This window comes from Thermobia domestica, chromosome 4 (genome assembly GCF_964235325.1).
Source record: "Thermobia domestica chromosome 4, izTheDome1.hap1.1, whole genome shotgun sequence".
NCBI classification, from domain to species: domain Eukaryota; kingdom Metazoa; phylum Arthropoda; class Insecta; order Zygentoma; family Lepismatidae; genus Thermobia; species Thermobia domestica.
This window is the reverse complement of record NC_137457.1, coordinates 16,471,055-16,492,794: the sequence shown is the minus strand read 5'-3', so window position 1 is coordinate 16,492,794 and position 21,740 is coordinate 16,471,055. Positions and strand designations below refer to the sequence as shown.

General features: G+C 36.5%; 1 protein-coding gene across 4 annotated transcripts in view; it reads right to left on the bottom strand.

Moving 5' to 3' along the window:
* LOC145683751 (uncharacterized) overlaps positions 1-10,745 on the bottom strand; it is a 30,532-nt gene extending 19,787 nt beyond the window's left edge. Inside the window, exons 1-2 of one of the 4 annotated variants that reach the window (XM_081755292.1) lie at positions 10,621-10,745; positions 1,869-2,402 (exon numbers count right to left, since the gene is read on the bottom strand). In XM_081755292.1, the coding sequence (XP_081611418.1) occupies positions 1,869-2,287 (419 nt within the window). In that variant the 5' untranslated portion in view covers positions 2,288-2,402; positions 10,621-10,745. Of the gene's footprint in view, positions 1-1,868; positions 2,403-10,548 lie in introns of all 4 variants that reach the window. The other 3 variants (XM_081755294.1, XM_081755293.1, XM_081755295.1) reach the window with 3 other exon arrangements.
* Between the last annotated feature and the right edge of the window lie 10,995 nt (positions 10,746-21,740).

Below are 21,740 nucleotides of genomic sequence, written 5' to 3'. Positions count from 1 at the left end.
CATGAAGCACTGTGGTTAGGAATGCATAGGGAGTGAATTTTATAACCATATTTGTAGAAGTGAAAGGAGTTTCTGCGTCGCAAAGACGCACACATACATATACACTGTTGTCTGTTTACGAAGAGAAATTTCTCAGAACTGTCTTTATACGAGGTTTACTTAGAGTTATTTATTTTTTTTAACTAATAATAAATGAGTTATCCTTTAATATTATAAGGTTTGGTTCATTAAAGAGTAATTACGATATAATGCAAACTTCTACTACCGAGTGATATCTCCGGAGATATACACCTTTATGAGGAAATCAGGTTTAGGGGGCAAAAGCCCCATCCAAAATTTTGAAAGTTTACGTCTGAAGGAGAACAAGAAGTGGACCGAAAAACAACAAAATTGTGTACAGATATTGTAGACGTAAAATCAGGAAATACTTCTTTCTTACTTTCCTAGAAAAAAACTTTTAGCTAGGGCACACAACCCCCGAAACATTTGATCACGAAATACTAAAATGTCTAACAAATGTAATTCAATAGTATATTAAACATATGCAGAATTGCAATGAAAACTCCATTTAGGCACAATACGCAAAAAAGCGAATACTACTTTTTTTATTTTGTACGGAAAAATGGTACGGGGGCAAAACTTCCGCCCGAATTGTAGCAAGAATTGGACGGAAGTAAATGCAATTGTGTACAGAAATTCTAGACGTAAAATCAGAGTATATGGCTTTCGTATTTTCCTAAAAAAAAAAAAAAAAAAAAAAAATACTCTTGAGTTGGGCACAGACTTTTCCAAACATTTGATCACGAAATAACAAAATTTTTAATAAGTGTAATTTAAAAGTCCCCACAGCACAGAGAATTTCAACGAACTGCAGGGCGCCTGTCTAGTTCCTCTTCCCTTCTACCGTTGCGCCGAAGCAAGTATATCTTCTACTAACTTTCGTTGGATATATATATTTAACATTGTATCCTGTTTCTCCGGCGGGAGTTAACGACGAATATTTAATTGAAAATAAGGTATTGTTGTTCCGTTTTAAACTTTACAGAAATTAATGTACAGGTTCGCGAAGTGAAAATCAACGAACTGATTTGAACTAAATGCTTCTCTTGATTTCTTAAATAGAGTATATTATATTTGTGAAAATTCTTTGTGTGTGTGTTAGTGGTATGTCCAAATTATTCAATTCATAACCGGAAGTACCTTGTCATACGGAGTGTTCAGTTAGCAAGAAAATCTTGTCACGTATCACCACAATATATCGAACGAAGGTAGGTTTTATAGTGAACATACGTTTTGAATTATTAACTTACCTCTGACTTGAAACAATCTTTGCGGACCTATCTCTGTTGCTTCGCATAGAAATTACATACTACCTATTTCATCTTAGAAGTGAAGTCTAAATTACATATCTTCTTACAGCAAATAAAGTATTGTCTTCGCATCTTACCTCTTTTTGTCACAGACGCATACACTTTGTAACAAACACACCCATTTCTAAATTGAGATAACGGAAATGAAATCGTTTTCCGTTTTCCTTGTTTTCAGTAAATAGGTACGTAGATAACCCTTCTAATCGGAACCATTTTATATCAGTCGAAACTCAAAAACAAAACGTGATCAGTGGGTAATATTCAATTGATTTTTTTTTTCAAAATTTTTTTGTTATTTATCCGAATCTTTGCGGCAGTCGACAAGTGGATCGTAACCGACTCCTTGGTAAACCACGAACTACGCGATGTCTTCCCAATTCAACTAAGAATCAATCAGCGAATTAAAGTAAATTAATATATATATATATCCAATGAGTTTTAAAAATGCTGAAAATATATGCAACGTAAGTCTGAAGAAATGAGGACACATTAACTCACCTGAGTTCCTGGAGATTGCTTCTTGTTACTTGACAATCAATTTCCTGATCGTTTTCTTTGCTCTGATTGCCAATAACACCAGAGATGTCATTATTTGGTACATTTGTAGTGTTTGTAAAGTTAACAAATTTTGGATTGAAGTTACTTCTAGAATTTACAAGTAAATCAGACATTGATAAACGCCTCACCAAACATATTGGTTTTGCAATTAGTTTCCAATCGTCTATTCCATCACATTTACTCCGCTTTACAGCTGATCTAAAATTCAGCTTCAAACTTTCTTTTAGCATAGAAAGCTTATTGTCATTTTCGTCCGCTCGAATTCCTGTTTCTTGCTTACATTCAAACCTTAGTTCAGAAGATGGTAAAACAGGACCCTTTCCTTCCAGTTCATTGGCGTCAATATTATATGGTTTCATTTTCTGTTTACGTTGTTGATTGAAGCAATCAAGGACTATTTTATTAAGAAATGTGATTGCTTTGAAGGCTTGAGGTCCGTATTTCTGAGAATTTAAAAAAGCATTTTAAAAAAATCTGAAAATACAAAAATATATATAAATATTATGCATTATATTTAACGAAATAAGGCTTCATACAAATAAAACTAAGCTACTTTTCTCTAAAGTACCTACGATTACTTAAATGTTATTTTAGTTGGATCTTAAAGCAGAAACGGTTGCCAGACTCACATTTCTGAGGCAAATAATCCCACAATGAAATATGTTAAAGTAATTATGACTACGCTCGAAAATATTGAATGGGACGCTGAACTCGGAATTAATTTAACACCAACAGTGGTAATCACGTGTATATATATATATATATATATATATATATATATGCAGAGCTCGATATTCTCTAAAACACGGACCAGGTAATTGTACGGAAACTATTTCTACAATTTTTCAACGGTTATTTGCTGTACAGTTCCGGAGTTAGCAGTCCTGTGTAATGTTTGGACATCATACTTTCTCATTCTTTTGCTATATAGTGTGCAAATGCACATAATCATTCTGTGAGTATATCTTTAGACGTGTTAATTTTAAATGTCGGCTATTTTGTCAACTCTTAATTTTCAGAACATTTCATCACATTGACAACGAGACTTTTAAGGAAGACGTGTCCCTATAATATAACGTATCAAAATAAAGAGAAAGATACAAATTTTTGAACACTGTATAGTGCATGTATTTTACATTTTTAGATTTTAGATACGATTTTTAAAAATGTATTGAAATTGGCCAGCAGTATTGAGATAGCTTGCGATCTAGAGGTCGGCATTGTAAGTACTAAATATTGTAGTATCTTCATCGTAATAGAGAGATTAAAATGCGCACAAATCAATCAAACTCATAATCTGAAAATGAACTGATGTGATTATATTTCTATTGGTGGAACATTGTTGGAATATTAAGGAACATGGTACCTATTATAAATCGGTTATGTGACGTCTTGAGTAAAGCTGACATTTTAAAACAGTAATGAATTTTCATTGTTGAACATCATTGCGTCATTCATTCTCATGCAAGTGATGAGCTTAGGTACAAACATCCAGCTGCAGCAGTACCACACAACCGAACGATAACAAAATTATTCGTCTGACGTCAGATCGCGGGTGAATTGCAGAGGAAATTATGTTAGAGATTGTACCTTCCGTCCGGGGCTAACTAGCGGAAATTAATGGAATGATGCAATGCTTGCGATCAAAAGACAACTGTCAGTTCAATCAGGGATGTCGTACGGAAATGCTCACAATGTAGCTATGGCTGTGTATGTTTTCAGTATGTAACAACGAAAGGAACTAAATATATAAACAATATAGCACATAAAGCATGATTCCGTTTATTTGACATGGATTTGGACACATTCATGACGTGATTTTTTTTAAAATCGACAAAACATGTTTCCACATTCGTTGCAACGTGAGCAGCTAAAACAGTAAGATTTGTTCGTCCCAACAATGACATGCTAAGTAAAATATATCATAGCTTTCTTAGAAGTTGAATACAGCATCATATATGACTTCGTCAAATAATGTCATTTTCCATATAATTTCAGTTGTAAGTACAACGTAGTAAGACTCCAATACAGTTTGTTCGCCTCTCAATATTGGTAAGGGATCACATTTCATGTGCGTACTGGAACCAGTGGCCGTTAATGCTAGTGTTGCAGCGCTGCGTAACGACGAAAGTTTTTCGATAAGTATATTATTAGCAATAGTAATAAAGAGAAGATTTTACTTTTTATCACTCCTTACCTACCTTAATTAAAATATTTTATGCTTCTCTAAATGAATTTCATTAATCTCTGTTGAAACGCAAGAGAAAATCCGTCCGAGAGTCTCTAATTTATTTTGCGTTACAGTAAGCATACAACAACCAGGTATCTAAAAAACATACAACTGTCGACAATGTTAAGTATTCTTTTCCCTATCTCAGAAGTTAGACTCTGGTCGTGGCAATGCTCTGCAACGCAGCACGATTTAAAGTTTAACAGAAGGCTTTTCACGCCAGATAAGATTTTGAGAAGTATCGCAGAGTTACAAAATAAGAAAGAAAATATGCAGAATTTTAGAACTCAAATGAAAATGAGCATGCATTTACAAGTTCATTATTAGTGTAACGATAGATTTTGGCTGAGAGTTGCCAATCTTGTAACGACCTATTCTCTTTAAATTCTATGGCTGAAAAGCCAAACTTGAGACGTTAGGTTTTCTTTAAATTCGTTCGTAGCTAATATCGCACAGGGAAAAGAAAGAAAAAGAAAAAAATTTGATTGGGTCGCCGAAGCTACTTTCTTTCTTATGCTATGCTTATGGACCAGTAAGCACAACGCTATTTATTCCCAGATTCTTTCACACCAGTGGTGCCATCGCTACCATGAGAAGGAAAGAAAAAATCCATTGCCAAAATAACAGCATATAATTTGCATATTATATTTATTTAATCTCTTTTAGCGAACAATAGATGGTCCCAACCAATTACATCTATGTTAGCGATTGTAGAGTTCAACTAGACTCAATAACCATAGTTTGAAAAAAAAAATCATTCGACATATGTATTTCAGTCTCTCAAAATTTAGAAAAACTTCTCACACCAACGCAATGGAATAATCAGTAACAGTGTAATAGATGTTAACCTTGATAATACGTTACACAGCTGTTTACATTCCTCGAACAAACATTCGGAATAGAGAACCTTAGTAAGCTACATCGTAGTAATGAAATGAAGAATACAGAAAGGCACATTACTGCTTACAAGAACATCTCATTACAGAGGGAGTAGTTATGCGGCTGAGTCTACCACTCTCCTTCCGAAGAACATAACGCTTCCACTACCTTTCAGCAACGAACTGTATTAAGAGGACGCCACACCTCGACCTGGCTTACAATTAAACAGCGACGGAAACATAATACATACGGCAAAAACATTCATAGGAGGTACTAGACCAGCCAGCGACCTAAACTTCACCCCTGACACTACATCTGGGCGTGAATACCAGCAGCAGAGCCCACCGTCTTCGACGCGTCCAACTAGACGGTTTAACGTAGCTTCTTAACTAAAGACTACGGACATATATAAATACTTTAAGGATTAACGTGAATCTTCTCCTTGCGTGGCAAATTCAAACTACAGATCATGAACTATGGATTATAGCAAACAATACGGAGTGTCCACTAACGGGTCGAATATGAGCTAGTTGCAACATTTAAATGATAAATTTATGCATCTGCTCGACTAAAGAATTTACTTTCTCTTAATGCAAGAGAGAAACGAAATTGACATCGGACTACCCCGTCGGTGTATGGATCGACTTACTGGATGGAGAGCTCACCTTTACTTTAAGCGGTCATGTTAAATACAAATTGCATGGTATTAAACAATTAAGACATCGCAGAGAAATGAAAAATTAAGCGAAATACACAATATTGATAATACGTGACTGACTAATCTTATGAACGGAAACAGTGTGAACTTCACTATTTACTTGAAATGATGATAATATTAAATAGTTCGAATATGAGTATTACTTCTTCAACCAGTCGCGTCGAAATTCTAATATTAGAAAGAGGTTACCTGGATATGGATGACTAAAGTAGGTCCAGCAGCTACTCACAGTATTCCCACTAGTAGGATGAGATCAACACCGCAGAAACCAATTTCAGGAGGCACAGTCATGGCAGCATGCGTGAACGACGAACCAATCTCCAGAATTCTCTCCAAGCCATACTCGACATGACGCAACAACACATTCCAAATCAGGGCGCACATTTACTACGGCGGCACCAAGTCAGAAGAAGTAAATGACGAATAGGATACAGTATCTTACTCAGCTTTGACAGCAACTGACACAAGTACACAAGAATTACTAAAGTTACTGCAGAGGATTATCATGATCTACACTGACAGAGTCACAGATGGATTATTAAAAAAGTAGCGAGGTCAAACCAAAACCAAAACAGGAAGACAGTTTCTAATGTCATCGCAGAGAATATCAGCCCCACAGGCGGAATTACGGTAGACATCTATGTTCTTCACTTCGAATGTTGAAAATGGATAGATACTTAGTCGGAGCTAGACTAGTAAGCTTCCCAAACGAGCGACTCGAAAATATGGTTTGAGAAGTTCGACAATTCAGACTACTTCTGCATTTCACAATAATAAAACCCTCATGTTCTGTAGCATCACTTCGGTGCAAAAATCACATAACTCTATTCAGTGTACAGTTATTATCGTCTATTAAGTTTGTAGATAGATATTGAGCTACTTCCTAGTAGCCATGTTCGTTGCAGTACGGGGAGGGAGAGTAGAAAACGCGCTCACGCAACCCTTCTCGAGTCCTAATTGGCTGCTCTTAATTGCGCAGCATATCACAAACTAAACGAAAATTATGATATTAAATTCAATATAACGAAACAAAAGTTGATTGAATATATGTTATTAATTAATAATATACTCACAAACAAATTATTCGATCCAAATGAAAATACAAATACTCCAGTTTTAAACACTAACGCCATCTCGCGGAATTGAGACAATCCAACTCGATGCAGGCCATAGACTAATAAAGAAAGTAGCATAATTCAGCTAAACAAACCAGACCAGTTCTCGACCATATTAAATCCATCGAAGGGATCGAGAATTGGGAAAATAAAAATGGAAAAGAAATAATACTTAACTAAGAGCTAATTGAGTAATCCTATCAAATAATCCCTTTGAGAAAAATGTAACGCTCAAAGAGGATCGTTACATTAGCTTATATGGATAACGTAGGTTTTTGTACTGTAATTTGTGAATCAAATAATAACAGGTCAGCATATACAGTATCATATTTCAAGAATTACTAATATCATTTCTTAATTTCCACGGGCAGTCCAATTCCCATCCTTTTGCTTCTGACAAGGTAAAGTTCTAGTAAACGTTAGAATATGAGTTTTTGTAACGAAAAATCATACTTCTTTCCAAACTATTATCAGAACAGACGTTTATGTTAAACACTGTACAGCATAGATAGTATTTTAATAGGTATTATATACTTTTTATAACTTTCCATATGGGAATCCGGTGGGTCATTGGTCGAGCCTAATCTCTGGCGTGTCGGGTCCCTGTTGCGATCCCCGGACAAGTAAATTTGTGGTGAACAACATCGTGTCTGTGGGTTTTTCGTAATACTCCCACTTCCCGTCACATTTTCTTGCCACCAATTTGTCCATCGGCATTCACTTTTCGAAATCTTCCATCTCCCTTATCTTACACTGTATAACCTTCGGACGTTAAACTGAGATATTTAATTCTCCATATAAAACTGTGTGATGGAAAACGCCGCAATGCATTTGGGACTAGTTAGCTCTCCTGTTTGTTTGGACCTTCTTTGATTTTTGGCTTTATATTACATGTTGATTCTATATTTGGTAGGTTTTAAAGTTTGCTTTGCAGAACGTATAACGTCGATAAGCATTGTTTCACTTCATGTGGTATTACGTTCATGGTGCATTGCTTACAAACAAGACCGTTGATTTGGAATTCAGTTTTCCTTTCGCTCACTAGTGTGTGGGTGTGTATGTGGCAGTCATGATTCATGCACCTCTCGAGTATGTTTTGATTTTAAGTTATTAGATTTACTTGCGTTGTATGTTTTAATTCATTGACAAATTCTGAATGAACTCTATCTGACGAATTATGGAAATAATTCCAAAAGGAGCCATTCTCCCAGCTCTCCGCTGAGGAAACGTTTGAAAATTAATAAACTTAGAAGGTCATTGCCAGACTTAGACATTGTCTAGAGCATAAAAACCGGCAACAGTTAATTCAATGGTGATCAAAAAGATATATACAATAATAATGAATGGTTTTGTGGGTACTGTAGGTGCGAAATAAAGAGTACAGTTTTTCTTTCCGTGCCTATTGTTTCGTGGTGAAGAATTGTGCACAAAATCAAGGAAATAGATTTAAACCACTTATGAACAAATATAACAAAAATTTTAAAAAATATAATATTTGGTTTTACATTTGACTATGAAACGAACATTAATGCAATAAGAAATCAAATTGCTGTTGACTGGATCAAGAAAATGAGATCTACAAAGAGAGATTCAAAAAAAAAAAAAGAGGAAGAGTGACACTAAAAAACGAAACAGAGAAGACAATGAAGTGTGCGATGTTACAATATGTGAAGCTAAAACCCGGTTTAAAGTCATAGGATATCTCATGGCAGCAATGTTCTATGCACCAGATATGTTTCCCCAGTGTGCTTTAAATTTTCTTTGATATACTGTGAACAAAATGTGTTCAATTTAGAGATTTGTTTTATAACACTGTCACGAACTGTCTTTAGTCTAAGCTGCAGATGAATTTTAATCACGAACAGAGATGTGGGTTTCTAGCATCAACTGTTCGGAATATTCTAGGGAAATCATTTATGCTCAGTTGCACCAACCGAGGATTAATCCGTGGATAGGGAATAAACTAAAGTTAATCATCAAAGTGAAGATTGCGTGTTGCATCAACACTAATCTGAAGATTATATAGCCAAATCGTCGGATTAAGATTAACCATCAAGAACAGCAGATTAATCCTTGATAACATTGTGATCAGCTGTGAGTAGAGTTAATATGCTTCCAAAAAATTTGGATGTTTTAGAAGAATGGGAAGTGCTTGAAGAGACAAAATATGCTATTCGACCTAGAAAAATAATGAGACAGACGGCGTTCTCTATTAACCGTAAACAGGTTAAGCTACGTGTAACATCTAAAGTGCAGCATTTAAAAATCGTTGGATACACTGCAGACTGACACTGTCCACTCCCTTGTCCCAGCGCGCTTACCGTGAAACTGATAAAACAAGAGGAGCGCCATTCCTCAAAAACCGCACTAAATCCTGCTCAGGTAATAAGAACTCTGGATTCTGATTACAGTTCTTTATTTGTACCTGTCATAAATAAAAATATAGTGTAGACACATGGCATAAGAATTACACTGCATAAAACACGAACAAATCTTTTGTTAGGTGGCCACTAAAAAGCACGTATGCTAACCAAGTCAGAGCAGCAGCACTGGAGGGAAAACCCAAGCAGAAGTGAGGGAGTGCGCCCGTATGGAGCAGCCAGATCAGCGATTATGGATTCACGCATAAACGAGATTCTTTACAACGGCTCACAATAAGTAAGAATACCGTTTACAGAGCCATCGATTTATTTGGGAGAGATGCTAAATACCATACAATTAATAAGTGATTTTTATAAAACTGCAAAGAGCGTTACACCCAAAAATTTATAAGGATTATTTTAAATGCCCACTCCAATTTCTATCCTTACACAAAGGCACTCTACTGGTCGTAACAGGATTGGTCTAAACTTCCCTAACCCGACACTACATTACACTATTTATCTCTAGCTTATCCTATTCTGCCCCTTACTCTAACAAACCCTTTTAAAGCAGTACTACTTATCGATGTCCAATTACAGTTTGTATTGAAAACTTTGCCCAGTAATAATAAAACTACTGAGAAAATTTTGACGATTTATTTAGAATTGAGGTGATTCTGGCTTTACTTCATCCCGGCAAGGTTCTAGATTACTGGTCCCCCTTCCCATTGAACAGTAATGAAGACAGAAAACAACGTGCCCTGCGGGGCTCTAACCCGCCTTCACTCGCTAACGCTCGCTCCGCAATACCGAGTAAATTAAATGCATAAACTTTATTACAGAAAGAAACCAAACCAGCTACTAAGCTACATGGGGGACCAGTAACATAGAACCTTCCCCTTCATCCCTGCATGGAAATATATAGAACTATCAGTTTATGCTTCGGTACCTGTTATACACGCCTAACTTAAAACGTAAATAAATCCTTAAACTAATACATTAATTATATTTTACAAAAGGAATCGTCGATATATAAAGGAGAAAGCATAAATACTTAAACTACACATTAAGAACTCGCAACAACGTATATATAAATTAGAGATAACTCACAATAACGTATATATAAATTAGAGGTAACTTCACCTAACATAGTCTCTATCAAGACGCCGAACAAATGATGAAAGTATTAAAAGTAGCCCAAACATTAAGAAATGCAATTCAAATCGAATATTATGACGTGTGTAGGCCTACCATTAACATGGCATGGCCCAAAAGGACGTACGCAACTACAATACTTATTTAAACACAATCTTGTTACCTTATACTATCACAGGCGTAATTAACTGTATTTGGCTGGTTATTAAAGACAATATAAACATAAATGACAAACCTCAGTCGCATCTGAAAACTAAACATTACAAATATCTCAATAAAGCAATACCGGTACATTATTCTTCTACTACCGGTACACTGCACTGGTGGTAAAAGCTTTCGGCAATTCTTGTCTTGTCGCAGACCGTTATCGGTCAAATAGATGGGTGCACCGGCTCACTAGTCATATGTGCTACTAATGCAAAAATGGTCAAATATGTACCTCAAACAGAAGATTTATGATTCAAAAGCAAAATAGAATAAAATACAGGACACAATTGGGAAAAGGACACAAGTCGGGAAAGAATTCAAAATCGGAAAAAAGTCAAAATCGGGAAAGAAGTTCAGACAGGGAAAGAGGGCGAAAAGCCAAGGTGAACAGGGCAAAAAGTAGAGGGAAGTGTAAAATGAAAATAGAAAGTAGAAATAAAAAGAGTGTAAAAAGAAGGGAATGTTTGTACGTGTAAATGGAACAGAAAGGGTAAGTGTAGTGTGGGTATATCACTGGGCTCACTTAACCTACTTCCTCACGGAGCACCACAAGCCACGAGGCACTCACTAGCACAGCCACTGTCGAACTACCTTGAGTTGTTTGAACTAGAAAAATGTCGTAGCTATAATAATTTTAAAAAAAAAGGTGTAAAAATTTTAAATCTATAAACCGTGCTTAGTTAATGTTCTTCTTCTTCTTCTGCAGTTGCAACTTGCCTTTGCGAAGATCGTTCTTCTGGCAATTATAGATGGTGTGATCAAAAGAAACAGATGAGGAATTGAGATGAATCTTCAGAGATGCTTATAAGATAATGTAGATCTTTGTAAATAAAGATAATAGGCAGTAGGAACAGGTGGGGATAAGGTGAAAATGAACGAATCTACATTGAAAGGACCAGAACCGTGAAATTTATGAAGAATAGAGAGAAATGGCTGGCGATATTGTTGAGATAGGGCAAGAGAAAATGAGATGATCAATGGAGCCTGTATCGAGACCACAGTTACAAAGTGGAGTAGTACGTTTTGGGAGAAGATATAAGCATTGGGGAGTATACAGAGTGCGAAGTGTGTTACGGAGCAGAAAATGAAGTAGGAGGGGGAGAAAGTATTTTGAATGAACCAAGTTGGAGAGCGGAGTGAACAAGGATGGTACCAGTACCAACGTGCCTTTGTACAGGAGTCATTATAAGCAGTCCAGCGTTGATAATGAAGAGTAATAAGTAGTGGTAAAAGGTCAATAGTCGAGATTGAAAGATCTATGGGAATGCCGTGCAGAGCTCCGAAACGGGCTGCGGGATCAGCTAAAGAATTTCCGAGGATGTTTACATGACTTTTCGACCAAATTAAGCAAGTAATATAGTTGAGGGAAGTCCGACAGTATAGAAGAAAACGGATTTCATAAAGAACCCAGGAGGATATTGAAGTCCAGGGGGAAGATTATAAAGGTTGGAGGAAAGATTTAGAATCAGTGGCGATACAGATAGATGTATAATGAAGCTGAAGAGAATGAAGAAGTGTCGCAAACAAGGCATAAGCTTCAGTGAGAAAGGTAGAGACATAATGGGGCAGGTAAAATGTGAAACATTGCTAAAGAGAGGCAGTAGCGTAGCTAGAATTTTTTCAAGGGGGGCCAACGAAGGGCCCAAGAAAATTTTGAGGGGGCCATCTCCAATGAATGAAAAATTTTATTCATATTATATATATGTATATATATATATATATATATATATATATATATATATATATATATATATATATATATATATATATATATATATATATGTATATATATATATATATATATATATATATATATATATATATATATATGTGTGTGTGTGTGTGTGTGTGTGTGTGTGTGTGAGTGTGTGTGTGTGTATGTGTGTTTGTGTGAGTGTGTGTGTATATATATATATATATATATATATGTGTGTGTGTGTGTGTGTGTGTGTGTGTGTGTGTGTGTGTGTGTATGTGTGTGTGTGTTCAAGGTGAATGTTTTCATCTTTGTAGTTAATGACTGTACTCTTTTACAGTGAAAATGTAAGACTTTACTACTTCAAACAACTAGGATACATTAATACAATTGATTTCTAATATAAGCAAGTAGTTATTTAATCACCGCGTTTAATATATGTGTGGCTGGTGATTTAAGTGGAAACAGATAAATAGATAGGTAAAAAAAATAACTTATAGGTTCATGACTAGTTAAAAGAGGATCTTTCTATTCTTGTGGCCAGGAGCAAACTTATCAACAAATTCTTCAAGATCTAGCGATTTAACAGTTTTCTTCAGTATAATGTAATCCTAACTTTTTCAACCTATCATCAGCCATTGAATTGCCTATATGTCTTTAATCCTTTCAAACATGAGAATGGCCTTTCACATGTAGCACTAGAAACTGATATAGTCACAGAGATGGCATTTAGCTTATAGGTTTCTGGGAGTGCGATTTAGTAGACAGAAAGTACAACGAAATTCATCAAGGAATCAACTTTGGTTTTCTCTCGTCTTCATACAACTTAATTATGTTTGGGAGGATTTTGAGTTTACATTTGAATATTTCCAGATCACTTCCATAATACTGGTCCGTACCGGTAGGCTTAACAATGTTATAATTTAGAAAGTTTTCACTTTTTGGATGAAGAGTGGTGATTGATCTAATGATTTTGCCACATGATCCAAAGTGTTTTTCTGTCTCAGTAGGCAGAAAAATGTCTCTTAGTATATTAAATTTAGAAAATTCGTTTTCTGCCTCCGATGAAGGAAGAGATTCATCCAAAATGAATTTGTGATATTTGAATAACGAATGTCTACTTCGTTTCCACGAGGAACCCCTATAGTCGATCTGTTTCTGGCTCTGGAATATCAAGACCATTTTCTTTGCATATCTCCAAACATTCTTGATTAATTTGTTCGAATGTTGCTCGTTGAGAGTCATATTCCCCAGATCTCATTTTTGACAGCGTTTGAACTTGTGAATCTACAAGAATCAAATCTTATGTCAGTCTGCATCTACTTAAGATAAGGCGAAGCTCAAAGTTATAGCATGGTAGCATACATCTCAAATTTTACCATCCCGAAAACATTCCCTGTCGTACAGATCACACTAATTTTCCGGATGGAATGGTGGAAGTAAATAAATATCACAAGCTCCAGATTTGTTTAGTACCGCGTAATATAAATAGTTGATTGGTAGATAAAATGTATTAATAATAATAATAATAATTATTATTATTATTATTATTATTATTATTATTATTATTATTATTATTATTATTATTATTATTATTATTATTATTATTATTATTATTATTATAAGAATAAGAATAAAGTAAAAAGTAATGGACAAGGAATAATGTTTTAAGAGACAACCGTCGCACAGTAACACAAACTGAATTCTAACAGGACACTGATTTGCCGTCCCAGCCCACTTTAAATTCTAAGCCTTATCTCTGAGGCTTTACATTTTAAGCCATATATCTTATTGAAGCTTAAGTTTTACTTAAAAATAAACTGCCAATAATTATCATGTAGTCTTAATATTTCAGAAAAATGTCCTGATTTCACGCTCTAAAAATATGGTAGCCTAATCAGTGACGAAACTAGACATATGGTGCCCTGGGCAAATTTTGCGATTAGCATCCCCTTCATCTATATCTACACCAATAAATACACAGATTAGATTGCTGGCGCCCCGGTCAACTGTCCGATTGCAGCATCTTGATTTGATCTGGCCTTAGTTCAATTATATTTCGTTCCTTTTACCCTTGAGCTCTCACACTGAGTAATGAATATCTTTTTCCGTGATTTCTATCTCATTTTCTAGTGAAACACAGGAGAGAAGACCAAAACCATACAGGGATTAACCAAAAATCATACAGTGAGAAACCGAAGAAAGAAGAGGAGACCAAAATAAATAAATAAATAAATAAATAAATAACAAAATGAATAAATAATATATAATAACATAATTAATGGAAGAAGTATAAATATGGAGAACTAGTACACAAAAGAAGGGAATGAAATGGAAACTAAATAAAAATAACTGATATTGTAAATAAATAAATAAATAAATAAATGCCTAAACAACAAATAAATAAAGAAAAAACTAAATATGCATAAATAATGTATTTCTTTTAAAAGAAAAATATTAATAAATGAAACCATAGAATATTTAAACACTAGCAAAAATAACTGTCATGTTAGGCTAGGCTTAATTAGGTAAGATAGTTCAGTAAATAATAAACATTAATAAATTTTGATAAACCAATAAGATAGGAATAGGAAACAATTAGGAACTAAGGTAAGCAGTTAAGAGACATGCAAATGAATATAGCACTTAGGGAAATTATTGTTTTTTTTTTGTTTGTTGTTTTCTTTTGTGTGTGTGTGTGTTGTGTTGTGAGGTTGTTTTCCTTTTTCCCTTTTTTCCTTAAATTAATGGATAATGAATAAAGAAAAGAAAAAAATGGCAATGATGATAACCCGTTCCGGTTTAATTTTTCAGATATCCTATCTGAAAGACGGGCCTGAGCCAAAAAAAAATAATGAATATGCCTTTACTTTATTAAAATTATGAAGTGAACATTCTTTGAAACAAAAAAGGAAATGTGTCTTCCTTTCCCTAATATCAAACAGCGTTAGAACAGACATTTCAATGGGTACTCCTTACAGCAAAAGAAGTATACGTGGACTTTTTCTTTCTTTCGTTTGTTTACTTCACTAGTTTTTAGAATTTAACGTGAATTCAAATACACAAACACTTCACATCCACACAAAATGGCCAAAGCTCAGCGGTAGAACATCAGCTTAAGATTCGGAAGAGAGCTTCGATCCTTCGTCTCCTGTAGTCGATGCTAAATTATTATTGTTAGTTTTGAGATTAGATTTGAAGGAGAAGTATTAATTAGTATATCCTGTTGAAAATTCATATCACCACTGATTCACTGTTCTGCATAATTTCTTCAATGTAATTTTCTTAGAAATGCTTAGTGCTTTAATTTTCTCAGAAATGCACATTTTGACGAACAAATATACATCTGTGATAAAAATGGGTATTCACTGACTGAACTTACTGAATGAAATATCTGTGGACCAGTCCAACAAACTCCTGATATATATATATATATATATATATATATATATATATATATATATATATATATATATATATATATATATATATATATATATATATGATTACTAAACATCAGATAACGGGGTGATACAACCTGGTAGCGGGAGTAACTGTCGCGACCAAGTTGTATCATATCGGTATCTTACCTGATGGTTAGTAATCATGAGATTGTAGCACTGGCTCTGTGATAAACTTTGGAATTTCTTTAGTAGTAGCAGTTTTGGCATTAAGCTTCAGTTCAAATCGTTCAAAAGAAAATACTTCTCAACGATTTATTTATAAAGAATCACTGATTTTTATTAGCCTCATTTCCCCAGGCTTTAGTTAGTAGTATAGGTTCACCAAGCGCTTACTCCGTTTTCCTTCGAGATCGCTAGTATTGTCTGTTAACATCGCAGCAGAATGTTTCTACTTAGTTGTCAACGGCCAAGAGCGTTAGGAAACTAGACAAGACCAGAATGTAGTCGAGAAGGAGAACTAATATCAGTAGCAAATAGTAGATGTTGGTAGTATTCAGTATCTTAATTTTCTCGAACGATTGGGATACGAACAACAGAGAGAATGATAGAAATAATAAAATTTTCTGCTTTCTTCTTCTACTGTATATTAAATAAGACGGCTCGATATTATTTGATAATAATAATCCTAAATTATTTAATGGCTGCTATGCATTTGTTCTATGTCGCCACAATCAATGAAAGTTAATTACTTAGTATACGAAGACTTCTTTCGTTCAACACAAGTGTAATGTTTTACTGCAGTGCATGCTATTTATAAGTAATCATCTTTTATTTTAGTATGACTTTCAATATCCAAGCGAACGAGAGTGCCTACTGATTTTGCTTTTTTTCTGGTTCTTTGTCAAAGGAGATAACCAGATAAGGGACAGAGGTTAAAAGGAACGTTTAGGTGGTAAGGTCAACACACGCACATTACATATTTCGAAGAATTAGGTCTTGCTGTACTACAAACAAAAACGAGCCTGGAGATTTTTGCTCGGAACGCAGACTATTGCAACATACGGTATTCTGCAGTTGGTAACTGTTGTCGAGAGATATTTTGGTAATAGTTTCACTTGTGGCCACCATCAACTCACACTTTGTCGACCTATAGCAATATTACTCTGTGTGGGGGGCACTAGGGAGCCAAGAATTTGAGCAAGGGGGGCCTGTCCCCCCAGGCCCTCCCTTGGCTCCGCCACTGAAGATAGGAATCCTAGAAGGCTGATCCCAAATGCACGCCCTGGCCAGAACCATCGCAGTACAAATGAACAGTGTGCTGAGGGAGAGGAGGAATGGATGAGGAAGAACAATGTTGGTAAGATACGGGAGGGAAAAGGTGGGTGGAAGGGTATTGGGGAAAAATGATAGAAAAAGATTGGGAAAAAACTGGATAGTCATGCAAGTAGCAAGGGAGTGTATACGTGCGCTGGATGTGTAACAGATGTGGTGCAAAATCTAGGTAGCTGGTGAATATGAAAGGGAGAGATGCGAGATATGGAGAATGTTTGCGGCCTGTATGAAGGTGTCGGAGCAGAGTGAGTTTAGGAAGGAGAGAGGATCGTGTAAATTGGAAACGTTGAAGACAGAATTTGTCTGAGAGGTGTTTCAACTGAATTGCTAAAGGTGGAACTCGGGTCTCAGAATAAAGCGCAGTAGCAGCAGTGGTGGAAGGAAGGCTAAGCGTACGGCAGAGAGTAGTATATTAAAGGGATTTGAATTTTTGAAATACTCTAGAAGGAAATGGAGATAGAAGAAAACCACCATACGTTAAAGTAGGTAATCAAACCTGTTTATATAACAGGAGGAGAACACGGAAATCTGTAGACCAAGTAGAAGTGGAAATAGAACGAATTAAACGTAAGAAGGATGATGTTTTTTTGATGTAGAAGATGATAATGGGGGGTCCAACGTAAAGAAGAGTATGAGACGATTCCGCGGTATTTAACAGAAGGACGGCGAGGAAGAGTAATACCGGTAAAAGTAAGGGAGGGTAGGGCGGGAGAGCGTTTGCGAGTAAAGACTAGAAAGCAAGTTTTGTTCCAGTTTATTCTTAAGCCATGTTTAGAACACCATCTGGAGAAAGTGGTGAGAGCTGAAATGAGTTGGGGTATAGCTAGTTGAGGGGAGGGAGAAGTAATATAGAAGACTAAATCATCACAATAGGAAAGAACCCGTACAGTGTTACTGGTTTGGCGAAGAATCGGAGCCAGAAAGAGATTGAACAAAAGAGGAGATAAGACAGAATCTTGAAGAAGACCTTGGGAAGCGGTGCGACCTTCAGAGAGTTGGGAACCGAGGCGAAGATACAAGGTACGTTGGACCAGAAGGTTGTAAATAATACGGAGATATTTCGAAGGGATGCCTTGTTGCCAAAGTATATCTATGATATCATAAAGGGGAACAGAGTCATAAGCCTGAGAAAGGTCAATGAATACGGCAAAAACAAACTGGGTACGGGAAAAAGCAAGCCAAATATCAGAGATAAGAACAGACATACAGTCAGAAACACTGGAACCAAGTCGACAACCGTATTGTTGTTTGTAAAATAAAAGAAGGTGTTCACAGAACCATTGGAGGCGTTGTTTCAGGAGATGTTCGAACACCTTTAAAAGACATGAGGAGAGGGCACTAGGGCGGTAATGTTCAGGGATACCTGGTTGTTTTGTGGGTTTGAGGATGGAAATAATAACATAATCTTTCCACGGAGGGGGAATGCGTTCAGAAGACCATACAGTGTTAAATAAGATGAGTAGGAAGTTCTGGTACAGTGGAGGAAGATGTTGTAGGTGTCGGTAATGTATGCCGTATTTGCCAGATGAAGAGTTGGGTAGACGGGATAAGATGGGAGAAAGTTCAGACATAGTAAAAGGAAGATGGATAGGGGTAGATGGTTCTGGAGAATATAGAGGAGAGAGCCAGAGAGGAGGGAAGAGACACGTTAATGGTGCTAACTGGGAATGGAATTGATGGAGCCAGGGAGAGAAAATAGATTCACCAAAGGGAGGACGACACGTCTTGTTACCAAGGGACCGGTAAAATTTCCAAATGGAGGATAAAGAGGAACCGTAACGTAGGTTGGAACAAAATAGTCGCCAGGCATAACGTGGGGTTTGTTGAAGAATATGGGTCGTAGTGGCTTGGGTTTGTTGATATGCCAGGAAATTGGAATAGGAGCGAGTGGCGAGGTATGTTTTAAGGGCTTGACGCCGTCGGAAAACCCATTGCTGACATTCCCTAGTCCACCATCTACGATAAGAAGAATGGACAATAGACGGACAATGGAGGGAGAAGGATCAGGGTGGGAGTGTGATACTGCCTGGGAAAGGCGAGACCAGAAAGCAGTGTGAAGATGAAGAGGATCACTAGACGAAGGAGGGGGAGAGAAATGATCAAAGCAGGAAGAATAAAGGGACCAATCGAGATTAGTAGAATATGGACGACTTATAGGGGAGGAGGATGGAAAGGGAGGAGAAGTAGAGTTATGTAAAATGATGGGGAAATGATCACTGCCGTAGGGGACGGAAGAAACAGTCCATGTAAGATGGCTAGAGTAAGCAGGAGAACAAAAGGTGAGATCAGGAGCGTTAGGAAATTCGCGCGGACGGGGAAGACGTGTAGGAGTGCCAGTATTCAGAAGAGTACAGGGTAAGGTGGGAAGTAGGCGATACAAGGCAGAGCCAGCGGGGTTGGAAAAAGGAGCCCCCCAGAACGGGTGGTTATAATTTACGTCACTGCCTACAATCCAGGGAGGGGAAAGAAAATTAAAAAGATAGAGCCAGAGATGATCAGGAAGGTGAACGTGAAAGGAAATATAAAGGTTAACCAGGGTGAGAGAGTGAACGGTGACCATTTGACATTGAACTTCTGGGTATTGGATAGGAGCAGGATGGAGAACGTAAGGTAAAGAATTATGAATGCCAAGAGAGAGTCCCCCTCGACCGTCTGGGCGAACATCATGAAGCCAATGGTAGGAAGGGGTGTTAAAACGGTAGGAATCTGTAAGCCAGGTTTCTTGGAGTAAGAGAAAAGACGGATGAAATAGAGATATGAGGTGATGTAAGGCATACTTTTTACTGCGACAACTCCTCATGTTCCATTGCAAGAGATTAGAAAAGCATGAACCAGATGATGTTATAGTGAATGTGATTGTAATAGCTTGAGTATGGTGATGCTAGATTTATAGTCGGGAGGAGAAAATTTATGTTGCGATTTTTCTAAAATAGAAAGGAAATGAAATGAAATGAAATCGTTAAGTTTTACGTCCCACGGTTATGCCGGCTAGACTAAAGGAGACGGTGACTATGAGAAATGAATGAAATGGTGGAATGAAGAAAGTGGGAGGAAACGGGAGAACCCCGAGAAAACCCACGCACACGGTGTTTGTCCACCACAAAGTTCACGTGGCGGAAGCAGAGTTTGAACCCTGGACCCCAAGCACCAGAGATGAACGCTCTACCACTGAGCCACCGCGGACCGAGATCCTGTTGGGGAGGGGCTTTCATCAAGCAGTTGATAAAAAACTTCTGAATATGATGATATATTTATACATTGTCCCCCCCCCCATCAGTGCAAATCTGTCTTCAACATTGGGAGGACGGGTAATTTTATATATATATATATATATATATATATATATATATATATATAAAACCGATGTTCAAAATATTTATGAAGTTCAAAAACAATGCTGTGGAGGATCAGGGAAACAGAGTTGTCTTCAGTGGCGTATAGGGTGCTATCGGGCTCAAGCTCGCCCCGTAATAAATTTATTAGTTTTCGCATTCCACTTAGAACAATAATCAATAATCCTTCTTAGCATTTCTAAGAATTTCATTGAATTCCCATTTTCTTATGCTCTTTGTTCAGAAATAATACTGTATTTACCAAATTTCATATAATGTAAGAATTGCGTTCTCTTTTTCTTTCTTTCGTCCTTTCTACTTTTCTGTTTCTTTTTCTTCATGTTCTTTCTTTCGTTTCGCCTATCATACTTTCGACGTTGTCAGTTGTAATTCAAGTCGGCCGTCATCAGTAACACCAAAACTAAGAGGAGTTGATAACCGAAACTGATGTTCCACACCAACTTGCGCGGATATCAACATAACGGGGCTTTAATTATTATAGTAAAGGAAAAATTATATCGTTTTGTTATTTTACAAACAAGGAAAGGTTTGAATTTTAAAAAATCAGAACAGGGGAATAATTAGCCCGGAAAATTAGGTAGGCCAAGAGTATACTTCTTTTTTCTTCTATGGATAGAATAAAAGATGAGATTCACTCCTAAATTTTTGTATTATACCATATAGGATTTATCGGTCTGCAATTCTTGCCATTAAAATTTCAATATATGCATAAATTAAAATACATTTAATTCTCAAACTCAGGTGGGCAATTGCCCACTTCCTTCCCTGTGTTGGGCATAGCCCCTCGAAACAAAATCCTAAAGGTGCCACTGGTTGTCTTCAACATTGCAAGGTGGGCAGATTTGAGACTTAGTTTACGGAAGGGAGATGAAACCTATATTACGGTAAGGGGCCGCAGTGGTTCAGTGGTAGAGCGTTCACCTCTGGTGCGTGGGGTCTCGGGTTCAAACCCTGCTCCCGCGAAGTGAACTTTGTAGTGGACAAATACCATGTGATTGGGTTTATTCGGGGTTCTCCCGTTTCTTCCCACTTTCTTCGTTCCACCATTTCATTCATTTCTCATTATCACAATCTCCTTTAGCCCAGCCAGCATAACCGTGGGACATAAAAATCAAAGATTTTCATATTACGGAAGATGAATCTGATTTCTGAGGTGAACATGTTGTAGAGTATATTATAAATTAGGCGATGTAGATAAAGTAGTAGTAGTACATATCCGTATTACAAATCACTGCCGTGAACACATTCTGAAATCTGAATACTTGTATATTTATAATTGGTATGTTTCCAATTAGGCATCAACAATGATCCACGTTAAAATTTTGGACATTTGTTTTATAATAATATAAATAATGACTTCCCC